We start from the raw sequence: 14412 nt of genomic DNA, 5'->3' as shown, positions 1-14412 counted from the left end.
CAGCAATTCTTCTTTTTCCCCAGATTCCATTTTGATGACCCTTCTTGGTCCAGTTTTGACTTTTTTCTAGCAATTAGCCTGTACTTGTTCTCTTTTCTCCTCAACTGATGACTCAGTTTTAAGAATTGGCTAGTAAAGGCCAATCTTGGTATATTACTCTTTTGGGGGAAGTGTTCAATTTATCACTGCCTCTCTGCCTGCCTGCTTGGATTCCATCTGCCTAGCCTGGAACATCTGCAAATAAGTCTCATCTTTTTTATGAAGCTTTTTGGCAAAATGTTTTAAGATATCTATTTGCAACATGGCCTTAAAACATGTTGCTAAACCAATCTCAAATTGATCTTGTTGATAAACCACACTCAAACCTTGGTGTGTTTATTCATGGTTTGTTGAAGAAGTCTTTGTTGGCTGAGTTCACAATGTGCTAAGCCAAATACAAAACAATTATTGATTCCTCCATATAATAATGATAAACACCATCAAACAACATCTGGCTTCCCAGGTCTTTGGAATGGAGTTGATAGGTGGATAAAAATGCAAAATCCAGTCTGAGCATCTGGTTAATTGTGTGACAAACCATAATAATAACCTTGTTTGCTGCCTGATTCCCAATAACTGGGCTACAAACTGAGTTTTAGTTCATTTATGTTCCTAGAATAAAATCCTTTTGGGCAGGACCTATCCTCTTGTAATTTGAAAGTATTCTTTGAGGGATTTTCATCTGTTTTATTCTCTGGACTGGGTTCATTTACAAATACAGTCTTTCTTTTCCTGACCTCTTCCATCACACAAATTAAGTCCACCTATGTCGATTTTGTTCTATGGATAAATACAAAGTCCTGAGCCCATTTATATAATTTCCTTCAACATTCTTTTGACTTGGAAAGAATGAAAAGGCATCCCAATCTGGTTTGCATATTCCTCTCACAGTCTATAATGAGTGTCTGCAACAAAAGTGCTTGTTAAACCTGGAACAAAAGTGGCTGTGTTGAAAGAGCAGTTGGCGACTGTTAGGCCTTGTGTATTTCAGGTTCTACATAATCCGCCAGGTTCTAAGCATGGCCAACACATTCCCAAGATGGAGACAGCAGTCATATGCCTTTCAAGGGACAATCTGGTGTTGATAACAGGCCAAGAGGAAATGGCACCCTAAAAAAGCAACTGTCCAAGGATAGTTACAAAGGCTCATCTTTCTTTTGTCCTCAGTTTGAACCAATTCCAAGTGGCAATTAGGAATCTTTCCACCTTTTGAGCCAAGGAACGTAGAGGAGGGAAAGCAAAAATCCTAAATTGCTGATTGGTGTATCAGATTCTAGGACGTAATAGACAGGGGAACAATGCACACAATAGAAGAAAGGTCAGCATCACTGGTGGAAACTTGAGTGTTACCTTAGTTCAGAAACAGTTTGTTTTTTTTATTAGATGAGCCCTGATATACTTTTTGTATATAGTCACTCTTTATGATTATATAAAAGATACACAGAAAGCTCTAACTTAGATGCCATAATATGTTTGTCAGGTTTTTAAAACTCAAGAAGTTATCTCCATATGCAAGCCCAAAGAGTAGCATTCAGGATACCCAGCAGCAGGGCCGGATTTAGATGAAAAGAGGCCCTAGGCTATTCCACTTATGAGGCCCTTTCACCTCCCATTTTTAAATTTGTAAATTACATGAGAGACAATAAAATACATCATTACTGTGATGTATATCAATATATATCAATATATATAGCTGGCCTCCCAACGGAGGGCGGCTCTGCGGCAAAGGCAGCGAGGCCAGCCGCCTCCCCTGCTGTGCTCAGCTGCCCGGCTCGGCCCCCTCACCCTCACCTGCCTGGCTGCTGGTGGGCTCCGCGTCGACGGGGCGGCTACTGAGATTGGCCACGCCTCTAGCCCAACCGCCGGTGCCGGGAACGTGGGCGGACTCCCCAACTGCTGCGGCGCTGGAACAATCTTAACCAATACATTTTTATGTTTGTTTATTAGTCATATGCGTAGAATTTCTCCTTATTTTCGGTTCAGTGTTTTAGTGTTCACTGTTTTTAGAATAGTGTAATTTTAATTTTGCTAACAATTTGAATGTAGGCCCCTCTTGATCTTGAGACCCTAGGCTGAAGCCTAGTTAGCCTATAGGAAAATCCGGCCCTGCCCAGCAGCATCTGCAGGAAACTTCAGGAAACACTTAAAAGACAACATCCAGGTGGTATTGAAGAAGTAGAGTCTGAGAAAGGGATTTATTTAATTATTTGTATTGCACCTTCTTATTTTTACAAATAACTCAAGGCTGCAAACACACCCAACGCACCTTCCACCTGTTATTTCCACACAATAACAACCCTGGGAGGTGGGTTGGGCTGAGAGAGTGAGTGGCCCAAAACCACCCAGCTGGCTTTCCTGGCTAAGGCAGGACCTGAACTCATAATCTCTGAATTTCTAGCCTGGCGCCTTAACCACTAAACCTGTGATGGTGAATCTATGGCACGCGCATCACAGGTGGCACACAGAGCCATATTTGGTGGCACGCCAGCCATCAGTTTCGGCGAGCATGTGTGCGCCGGCCAGCTGGTCTTTTGCCCATCCGGAGCTGCAGGGGAGGCTGTTTTCGCCCTCCACAAGCTTTAAGAAAGCCTCCGGAGGTTGGGGAGGGTGAAAAATGGCCCCAATTGGCCAACTTGAAGTTTGGGAAGAATCCGTTTCTGGCTTCCGGAAGGCCTCGGGGGTGGGGGAGGCAGGGGAGGAAGTTTTCGCCCTATTCAGGCTTCAGGAAAGCCTCCTGAGCCTTGGGGGGAGGAGTCATGCACACATGCGCAGGTGGGTGGGGATATTGAGTGGGCATGCGTGAAGGTGGTATCTCACACGCACACGCAATTTTGTCATGCCGTAAGAAAAAGGTTCGCCATCACTGCACTAGAGCAAACTGGTTCCCAATTTAGCTGAGTGGATTGAGATGAAAGTTGTAAACTACTCAGAGAACATGATATGAGGAGCCAAACCTCCTGCAAGTATGGAGCCTTTCAGTTACCATACATAAAGCTAAATATGGACTGGACAGTTTCAAATCTTTGCCTCTAGATACCTCCACCAATCCATTTAAACAAGAAAAAAATGGCAATGGGATCTACTGTTTCTGTCTCTCTTGCAGCCAAAAGTGGTCAGAGGGGCAAGTAAAGAAACCAGGGGTCAGATTGAAGGGTACGGCCCTATAACAAGGAAAATTCAACTGCTGCCAGAAAATTAATTAGGAAATATTCTGGAAGTATTTTCACCTATATAAACTGAATTTTTAAACAGTCAAATTCAAGAAATCTCATTTGATTCCATGAATCTTCAGCCCCTTCAAGCTTTGTTCATCACTGGTAAAACTTATCCCTAAGAAGGAAACCTCAGTGGAGATGTACAGAATGTAAGGATCAGATGAGCAGCTGGCTTGGAAGAACTGCAAAGGATATGGTGAATTGCAAAATAAACATGAGTCAGGAAAATCCTGCAGTGGCTAGGACAAGGGAACGTTTGGGGGAGATGTATGGGCCAGAGAACTTGACATTGTTCCACATTGCTTAATCCTTGGCTGGAGGAAGGAAATCTGCCCTTTAGCAAAAAGGAAATAAAAGTAAGTGGGCTGATCTATCTGTATTGGAGGGGGGAGTAGTTATACACTGTTGCAGAATAAAAGATTAACCAGGTTCCTTCAGCCACCAATTTCCTATCAGTAGATCAATTTGCTGAAATCTCATACATATTGATCTCATTTCAATTGGGCATATCAAAAGGTAATCCATATCTTGAAGCAAGGACAGATAACTTTTTGATAGCTAACGACTTTTTGGGGAATAGATGGCTTTGAGGGTATTTTTTAAAGCTGCATTAGATGGCTTTGAGGGTATTTTTTTAAAGCTGTATTAGACTTATTTGGGACCATCAATTTTCGTTATATATCAAGATGGCAGAAAAACACTTTAATCAATTATATTCGGAGGGGACTCTAGAGACCACAAGAAAGGGGATGACAGCTAACCAGCCTGTGATTTAAAGGAACATTTCCTCATTTTGGACTATTGTAACATTCATCTCAATAATGAGAAAGTCTGGAGGCAAAGTACATATATGGATTTGGGTTCTTTTAATATTTGCAGAGATTTATTTTTAAAAAATGACACAACATTCCAATAGGCAGCCAAAACTCAATGTTCTAACATCTGATAAGCGGGACAGTTTTCCCAAACATTTGTTCTTCATATGTGTTATATTACACAAATCCCATAATTTTCTTTCCCAGGAAGATTCTCATTACTGAAGACCATTAATTTGTAACTTTTGTAGCAAAGGAGACACTTGAAAACTCCTAGCCAGGATTGTTCAGGTGACTGCACGTTATTTTGGATTGGCCCTTTCCTATTTAAATTTGCATCATTGTTTAGCTTATTGTGCAATGGGAGATGAACAAACACAATTAAAATCTCTTAGATCGTGTTTTCTTTCATCCTGGAATATTTTATGCTACCCAACCTTGTTATTCACCTTGAGTTGATAATGACTATGACGTTGTAATCTTGAGTCAAAGACATTCACATGCTAATTCATTTTTCATGCTTTTCTTGCAGTTTTCAAGAAAGTGGGATCAATAGCTGATAAATTTAACTCAACTCAGACGTACTATGAAAAGACGATTGTGTCAGTCCAAAAAAATCTTCAGGATCTAGGTAAGAGCAATGTTGCTACTTTGATGTTTTCATCCAAAAAAACCCCAGGTATGATACATTCTAATTAGCTCCCATTTATTTTAAGTTCCCATACTGATATGGCACATGTTTCAGTTCCTACAGCAGTTTGACATCAATAATCTCCTAAATGCAAGGCAAGACTCCTTTCATATTGCAAATAGGAGAACCTCTGGTCCTTCAGATGATACAGAATTAACAACTTCCAGCATCTCCCATAACTGATTTGCCTGGCAGTTATATTTAGATTGGGGACCATTGAGGTTATGGAGAGGATTGATTGATTGATGTAGATTCTTAGCAACCGTATAGATCAGTGGGGTAAAACTCAAGGTCCATGGCCCAGATCTGACCCATGGAGTGCTTAGATCTGGCTCGCGGGGCCGCCCTGGAAACAGCGAAGGACCGGCCTGCAGTGCCTCTGCCAGTAAAAGCAGAGGACAGTGGGCACCCCTCCTGAGCTCTGTTTTCATTGGCAGAGGATTGCAGGAGGCCGTCACAGTTAACAATGGAGCTCGGGAACCCATTTTCACTGACAGAGCGCTCAGAGCACTCAAGCCACCACAGGAGCCCATGACGCGAGTGATGTCGGGCTGGCCACACCCACCCCAACCCTCCAAGGTGAAACACAACCCTGCGGCCCTCAATGAAGTCGAGTTTGACACCCCTGATATAGATAAATTTTCTTCATCATAATCTGTGCCTAATTGGTCCTTCTGCTCTTCCAGTAGTGCACTCATTGCAACTATGGTTTAGCCTATACACCAGTGGTGGGATTCAATTTTTTTTACTATTGGTTCTGTGAGCGTGGCTTGGTGGGTATGGCGTGGCTTGGTGGGCGTGGCAGGGAAAGGATACTGTGAAATCTCCATTCCTTCCCCACTGCAGGGGAAGGTTACTGCAAAATCTGCATTTCCTCCCAATCAACTGGGACTCGGGAGGCAGAGAATAGATGGGGGCAGGGCCAGTCAGAGGTCCTATTTACTGGTTCTCCAAACCAGTGTTTTCCAACCTTGGCAATCTGAAGATGTCCGGACTTCAACTCCCAGAATTCCCCAGCCAGCATTCGCTGGCTGGGGAATTCTGGGAGTTGAAGTCCGGACATCTTCAAGTTGCCAAGGGTGGGAAACACTGCTCCAAACTACTCAAAATTTCTGCTACTGGTTCTCCAGAACTGGTCAGAACCTGCTGAATACCACCTCTGCCATAGATCTTGCTGGTAGGCATATTCTTCCATCATTAGCGCCTTCTCTTGGGAAGTAGGTATTTGCACAATGTGTCCTAACTATGGTAATTTGACCCCCAGGTGGGAATTCTGTGTTGATTTGTTTGATGAGCCATTTGTTTGTTTCCTTGGCTGTCCATGATATTCATCATAAGAGCCAAGGTGGCGCAGTGGGTAGAGTGCAGTACTGCAGGCCACTTCAGCTGACTGTTATCTGCAGTTCAGCGGTTCTAATCTCACCGGCTCAAGGTTGACTCAGCCTTCCATCCTTCCGAGGTGGGTGAAATGAGGACCCAGACTGTGGGGGCGATATGCTGACTCTGTAAACCACTTAGAGAGGGCTGAAAGCCCTATGAAGCGGTATATAAGTCTAACTGCTATTGCTATTGCTATAACATCTGAATATCTTTCCCAAGGCATTTGTGTCTGCTCTACCAAGTTCTAGTCTTCAGCCTATTTCTTGACTGTTCCTTTACTGTTGGTGGTTGATCCTAAAACACAGAAACTACCCACCACTTCAGTATGGATGAGGGAATGAGTTTTCACTTATCTTCTCTTTCAAAGCAATGATTTTCATTGGATGGGGAGTTTCTACTGTGCCTTTCTAGGTTCAGAGGAACTGTCTTTTCATGCCAGCAACTGGGAGTTTAAAACACCTTCCCATCTGATATCTGCTATCTACTCCTGGATCAGGTTCATTCACACACAGGCTATTCAGGATCATTGGTTGTTTTCCATTCTTTTATTCCTCTTATGTATACTGATAAGAAAACAGAAGAGCCTGTTAAAACAAAGGAACAGGCAAAAGACACAAAAGATTGCAAATAAAGCTGCTTTTTAAAATCAACCTAAAAATTAGCTGTTGTTGGGACACATTTTCTTTCTTTTTTTTTTTAATTCAATCATAAACATTCTGTAGAATTTCATGGAATTCACCGCCCTGGCTCATACCCACCCCTTGTTATCTCCATCTAGTTTTGTTCCCCTTTTTCTTCCCTGGCCAGTATATTTACATTTTTCTCTCATTTTCTTGCACCCTGTTTCTTCTTTTCTTTTTTACTATTTCTGATTGGGAAAAAAGAGTGTGCATGAACTATATTTCTGTGATGATTGTTTCATAGATGTTTTTGAGACTGGATGGGTATATGAGGATTGTGGATCAACTGAAATATCTTATTTACACACAACTGGTTTTAATTAGTAGTTATTACTCTCTGTTGCTGTTCTGGCCTTTCCATTATGAGGATTATAACTTCTCATAATGTATATACCTATCCATACGCAACTATGTCACATGGGCATGTAGGCATCTGGATGCCTAGCAATAGCAATAGCAGTTAGACTTATATACCGCTTCATAGGGCTTTCAGCCCTCTCTAAGCAGCTAAGAGTCAGCATATTGCCCCCACAGTCTGGGTCCTCATTTCACCCACCTCGGAAGGATGGAAGGCTGAGTCAACCTTGAGCCAGTGAGATTAGAACCGCTGAACTGCCGATAACAGTCAGCTGAAGTGGCCTGCAGTACTGCACCCTAACCACTGCGCCACCTCAGCTCCTTCAATTATTATTATTATTCAATTATTATTATTCAATTATTATTATTCAATTATTATTATTCAATTATTATTATTCAATTATTATTCAATTATTATTATTCTATTATTATTATTCAATTATTATTATTCAATTATTATTATTCTATTATTATTATTCTATTATTATTATTCTATTATTATTCTATTATTATTATTCTATTATTATTCTATTATTAGTTTCCAATTGGAGTAGGCATCTTATATAAGGAAGCTGGGATCAGACCACATTGTTAAGATCTTTTACTCTTCCTTTGGAGGGTTCATCTTGAAATTTGGAGTCATATATGATAAGATGCTGGTTAGCTACGTAGAGTAGTGAGGAAAGACACACACACCCTCTCCTAGAAGAATGAAATATTTAGAGAAATATTAAAAGGGCAGAATATTACATTTTCTTGAATGAGAAATGGAAAAACATGCTCTTGGAAAGCAGCCCCCACTTTCCTTAATAGCTCCAGCAGATATTTTTTGCCCATTAAGAAACACTAGGCCATCCTATCCACAAAACAAAAGACCTTCAGCTCCAGAATGATGGGACTAAGACATGACCCTCCAGGACATGATAGGATTAACCCACTAGCAGTAGAACTCACTACATTGCACAATTTCCTAAGGACATTGGATCAGCCAAGTTTCAACCAAACCTGGGCGCTCAGACCAGCTCATAGGACAGCAATGGCAAACCTTTTTCTTAGGTTTGCCAAAATTGTGCGTGCACGCGCTATCGCACATGCATGCCCACTCAATCCTCCTCACCCACCTGTGCATGTGCATGCAACACCACCACCCCTGTGCATGCATGCGTGACCCCTCCCCAGGCTCTGGAGGCTTTCCTGAAGCCTGGGGAGGGCGTAAACAGCTTCCCCCATTCCCCCCGGAGGCCCTCCGGAAGCCAGAAACGGATCATTTCCGAACTTCCGATTGGGCCATAGGGACCATTTTTCACCCTCCCGAGGCTTCAGGAAGGCCTCCAGAGGCTGGGGAGGGTGAAAAACGTCCCCAACGGGCCAACCTGAAAAATCAGCTGATTGCTGGCGCGCCACCAAATATGGCTCCGCATGCCACCTGTGGCACGTGTGACATAGGTTCACCATCACAGTCCTCGGATTTGTACATGGCCCTGTGGGAATCTGACAACAGCCAATAAATTACATGTTTTTGCACAGGAAATCCAAGTGCAAAGCCCAAGAGAAGGTATAACTCCCCCCTTTCAACTCCATATGGTTAGTTGCCCAGAACCACCCATGTGCTTCTGCTTCATCAATAAATGGACCTTCTTTCCAATCAGTCTCCAGTCTCCATTTTATCTCCAGTGCCTTTCTCCCAGCTTGGAACAGGACCTGGGTATTTCTTCCAACAGTAGCATAGGAAAAATCATCCAGTTAGTAAGCTTCTGAGTATCTTTGGCATTACATTGAATGATTGGATTTATGTGTTATTGAATTATATAGCCTTGGGACAACTTAAAAATATATGTTTTGCCATAAGGAACAATTTAGAAACATGGTGGCTTGTTTTCCATTTATTCAACAACATTTTGGTAACTGAAGTTCAAATGAGACTTGATGTCGAAGACCTGTGATCCATTTCTCATTTCTTAGGTATTAGTGATGGGAGGAAAAAAGGGATCCAGATCAAGGACCTTGTAGCAAGAAATTAAGCAGTGCCACCAGTGCCTCCAGCTTTTTGTGTGCTGGGTTCAGCCATCCCAAACTTATTATTTCCAGCTGTGTTTAACAGCTTACACCATCCTAAGGCATCAAGGACCAAGCTTCCTGGACTAATGTGATTTGCAGATAATCACATTAGGAAGCTATTCGGTATCATTTTAGCTTAAATTCTGCAACAAGTGAAACTGGATTCTATAACATGTGTTTATTTTTGTGCAGGCACATTATTTTCCTAATACGTTCTTCATAATTTAGTCATAGGAAGGAACCCAGTGTAATCACTTATTGCTTAAACGTCAGCATTACAACAGAATTATCAACTAAACTAATATGCTTCCGCTCCTTCATTCAGATCAGAAATCAATGGACAACTGCTCCTTGTGTCATGACACAGGGCAACTTGGACAGGAAATTAGCAAATTGAAAAAGGAGCTGGAGGAGATTCAGAAGAAGCTCTTGGCCCAGGATGTATTACTTGATCGAGCTGCACAAGCTCACCAGCAGCTCTCATCTTCCAGCAGCAAGATCACTGATGAAGTAGATAGATGTTTCTTTGCTGTTCAGCAGGTCAACCAGAGTTTGAGCCTCTTTCTGGCCCAAGTAATGGGCTGGCAAGCTGCCACTTCTCAGCTCAGCACCTCACTCAAGGATCTAACACAAGAACACTTCGATGTTGAAACTGCTTTGCTGCAGATAAACTTTACCAATAGGCAGACCTCAGACTGGGTCCAGATCATTCAAAGAAAGACCAATGAGGAGACCCTGACTCTACAGAAGATTGTGACTGAGTGGCAGAACTACACCCGGCTGTTTGGCACCTTGAAGGCCACCTATTACAAAACAGCTGATATGATCAAGAATATTCAAACCAATTTAGCTATTGCCTCACAAAGGATCAGCCAGAATTCAGAGAGTATGCATGACCTCATACTCCAAGTAACAAGTTTACAGTTGCAGCTGGACAACATCTCCTCTTTCTTGGATGACCACGAGGAGAACATGCACGACTTTCAATACCATACCCAATACATAAAAAATCGGACAGCTGAGCACTTTCAGACCTTGGAAGGCCGTATGACATCCCATGAGATTGAGATCAACACAATCTTTATCAACATCAATGCAACTGATAGCCACGTCCACAGCATGCTCAAGTACTTGGATGATGTGCGACTCTCTTGCACCCTGGGCTTCCACACACAGGCTGAAGAGCTTTACTACCTGAACAAATCGGTCAGCCTCATGATAAGCACCACAGATCTTCTGCGGGAGCGTTTTAGCCTGCTCAATGCCCAGTTGAACTTTAACATTCGCAACCTTTCCATGGTCATGGAAGAGATGAAAGCTGTTGACATCCGACACGGGGAGATCCTGAAGAACGTTACCATCATACAAGGTAAAGGAATGGCAGGATTAGGTTTCCAGGTGAATATCCCCCAAATAAAAGCACCCAAACGTAGAATAATTTCATTCATTTAATGGAATTGTGAGAATGTGGGAGAGTCTATTAATAATTTCTTAGAAATATATTTTTCTGGATTAAAAAAACTCATAAATTAAAAGATAGGGTATCTTTGAGCTTACCCGGGGATGTTTATAGAAAGTCTACGGAAAGCTTTCAATGGAACATTTCTAAACGCACATGCATTAGCAATAGCAATAGCAATTAGACTTATATACCGCTTCATAGGGCTTTCAGCCCTCTAAGCGGTTTACAGAGTCAGCATATCGCCCCCAACAACAATCCGGGTCCTCATTTTACCCACCTCGGAAGGATGGAAGGCTGAGTCAACCCTGAGCCGGTGAGATTTGAACATCCGAACTGCAGAACTGCAGTCAGCTGAAGTAGCCTGCAGTGCTGCATTTAACCACTGCGCCACCTTGGCTCCATATTAATACAATTGAGAAAGAAAAGCTTGCAGGGGACAAGAGATGTTATTCATGTTATTTGCCACAAAACTGGTATTAAATTTTGAGCGGAATACTCACCACTTCCTTTTAGAAGTGAATATGAGAGAGAAAGAGAAAATTCACCATTCCATTATCTCCCAGCCTAGTAGTTTTCCTTTACAGAATAGAGGGCTTACTTTTAAGTGAGTACATTTAAGTATTTACTTACTATTTACATTTATTTTCTGTGCTTTTAAAATTAATTATTTAGGTTATATCCCAGGACAGGGCTGTCCTAGGATATAACCCAGCTATGACCGCTGGCTGGGGAATTCTGAGAGTTGAAGTCTTCCAGACTTAAAGTTGCCAAGATTCGAGACCTCCCTCCTAGAATATTTAAAGATAAGCTCTTGATACTTTGTAAATTTCTTTAAATCTATGTGAAATTTCTGGTTTTATAACCTACAAAATTATAACCTACAAAATTGCATATATAAGAAAAGGTACAAAACTGTTGTTTTAGAGGGAAACAAATATAAAATATATGCTTTAAGAAGAAAGTACACAAAATGCATATGAAATATTGTTATAATTATTACCGGTACATCCGCAAACAGAGAAAAAAAACATGCTAAAACTAACATCATAAAAATGAGAAGGCAAGCAAATGCAAAATGCCTTAGTGCAGTGGTTTCCAAACTTGGCAACTTTTGCTCTGCTGGCTGGAGAATTCTGGGAGTTGAAGTCCACAAGTCTTAAAGTTGCCAAGTTTGGGAACCACTGCCTTAATGCACTTGATATGCCTTGGGCCTAAGTCAGGCTATTTTGCATCTCAGGTGGGATGAAGTAATGGTACCGCCACAAAAACAGAGCTATCTAAAACATGTCCTGAAGTTACAGAGGATTATAGGATGGCAGAAGGGTTTATGTGAGCCCACCCAATGCACCACCTCTGTCCATTGCTCACTCCTTAAGCAAGTTCTTAAGCTGCTGTTCCAATGGTGCTTTTGCAAAAGGCAACTGGACTTTCTTTTTCCATGAAGACCTTTCACTTCTCATCCAAGAAACCTCTTCAGTTCTTAAGCTGCTCTTCTAATCAATTCATATCCATTTCATCATGTCAGGAATTATGCCAGGCACAACTCAGCACATCAAGGGCTGCACTCCAAAGTAATTGTCCCCCAAGGGAGGTTGAGAAAGTTTTAAGGGCTGAAAGGGGCGCCCCTCAACCAGATTTAAACCCCTCAACCAGGCTAGTTTTATTTCTTAAAATTCCTCAAAAATCCAACACTACAAAAATGGGATAAACATTTGCCTTGCAAATGGGGGATTTGGATCCATAAAGGGATACTGGCAGGCCATATGGGGCCCACAGTCTGTGCTTGTGGCACCATGGGCTATAGTATCCTTACTTGAGGAGCCTTAGGGTCATCAAGGGAGATTGTTTTTGGTGTCATCTTCTACAGATTACCATTGAATCAGAAGATACCTTTTTTCAGCTAGCCTGCTTGTTTCCTGGGCTTTATCCATCATCATTTAACTGAAATGATTGTATGATGTGTAATGATTTTATTTTGCATACTGTTTAGGGATGGTTTTAATAACGAACAATGTAAACCTTAAAAAAAAAACTGTTGTCCATTCTCTTAGTCTTTCCCTGCCTCTTCTGTTTCTTCAGGTGTTCCTGGCCCTCCTGGCCCAAGAGGATTGAGAGGAGATCCTGGCATGAAAGGCCCACTTGGAAGCAGAGGAGAAAAGGGTGACATGGGGGATCTGGGCCCGCCAGGGCCACAAGGGTCCCTGGGCCCTCGCGGACTTTCTGGACCTCAAGGCGAGAGAGGCGCTGTGGGCACAAGAGGCCCCACTGGAATCAAAGGAAGCAAGGGTAGCTTTGGACAAGGGGGTTCCAAGGGACGGGCAGGCCCCAAAGGGGACCCTGGACCTCCAGGTCCTGAGGGGGCCATTGGCCCACCTGGTCCACTTGGCCCACAGGGGAGACCGGGCATCCCAGGCAAACGCGGGCCTCTTGGTAATATAGGGCCGCCGGGCCGACAGGGGGATCCTGGAGTACAAGGTCTGCGTGGATTTCCAGGGCCCCCGGGACCTCCAGGAATGTAAATTCTCCCTTTTTTTCTCCCCCCCCCAAGTTTTAATGTGGACAATTGGGGGGGAGCTCTTTGCTGCAGACACCTGTCTCCCCAGGAAGGCATCAAGATAATGGGGAATGGATGGTGTCATTTATTCTGCGCTGTCAAATTCCATTTTCAGTGGCTTAGGGATAAGCTTGAAAAGTTGCTTCAAACCAGTGAATTCTCTTAATTTTGGGAACTTCAAAGGCAAAGAATTGCAGCTGCAGAGCAATCATTGGTAATTAGAATACACGGTCTGCATGTAAATGGTCCTAAATTCAGTCTCTAACATCCGCATAGAGGGCTGAAGCTCTGGAGAGATATTACCACTTAATATAGCCCAGAGTCACTTGGTTCAGTAGGTGGCTATAGAAATTGAATAAATAAATAAATAAATAAAAATTAGCCATGCCAAATGAATAAATGGGCAAACAATAACAACTTCCTATCTTCATGTTACACAGTTGCCATGCTTTTTGTATATATGGGTGTGTGCGTGCGCAAGTGTGTTCATATGAGATATTGGCTCATCTGCTTTTGCATTCATTCCACAGTACAATTAGATTGTGTCGCTGATCTCTTCATCTGTAACTCTCTTACACATGTATGGTATAACCGCTACACATATACATCCAAAACAATAAAAAAAAATGTAAAGGTGAGATGAAATTGCTTCTCTTCTTTGTATGTGGTGGAGCAGAGACTTGTAAGGCTTGCCAATTCCAATGTCTATATTTCTTTGGGTGGTATATTCTTCCTGACAAATCAGTTGGACAACCTGCTATTTTCCTTATGAAAGAAAGTACATCAGAGATCATTTATCACTGAGCATTGGATAGCATACAGGTTTAAACAATTCGTAGTAGAAATAGTAGTTGTAGCAGTAGTAATCTACAGTTCAATTCACAGTCAAACACTGGTAGAAGTTTAATAACTGAAATCCTAACTAAGGAATGAAGAATTATTAGGTAACAACTGAAGATAGAGACGTAGGTATTTTGTTGTTGTTATGGTTGGTTGCATAGTCATCCAGATGTTTAGAGTAGACTGGGCACTTTTATCCACCTATCTTCGCAAGATTATCTGATTCAGTCTGGGCCAGTCTTTCTCAACCTTGACAACTTTAAGATTTGTGGATTTCAGGGCTGGCTGGGAAATTCTGGAAGCTGAAATCTGTACATCTTA

At 42.2% G+C, this 14412-nt stretch overlaps 1 protein-coding gene across 1 annotated transcript in view; it reads left to right on the top strand.

Annotated features, from left to right (window-relative positions):
* Positions 1–13453, top strand: part of SCARA3 (scavenger receptor class A member 3) — a 33306-nt gene extending 19853 nt beyond the window's left edge. The window contains exons 4-6 of the mRNA XM_014057299.2: positions 4602–4700; positions 9561–10604; positions 12777–13453. Coding sequence (XP_013912774.2) covers positions 4602–4700; positions 9561–10604; positions 12777–13216 — 1583 coding nt within the window. The 3' untranslated portion in view covers positions 13217–13453. The remainder of the gene's footprint in view (positions 1–4601; positions 4701–9560; positions 10605–12776) is intronic.
* The last annotated feature ends 959 nt before the right edge of the window (positions 13454–14412 follow it).

Source organism: Thamnophis sirtalis, unplaced genomic scaffold (genome assembly GCF_051295495.1).
Source record: "Thamnophis sirtalis isolate CommonGarterSnake01/CBP01778 unplaced genomic scaffold, rThaSir2_p1.2 scaffold_6, whole genome shotgun sequence".
NCBI classification, from domain to species: domain Eukaryota; kingdom Metazoa; phylum Chordata; class Lepidosauria; order Squamata; family Natricidae; genus Thamnophis; species Thamnophis sirtalis.
The sequence above is the reverse complement of the archived record's forward strand: the minus strand, read 5'-3'. Positions and strand labels throughout refer to the sequence as shown.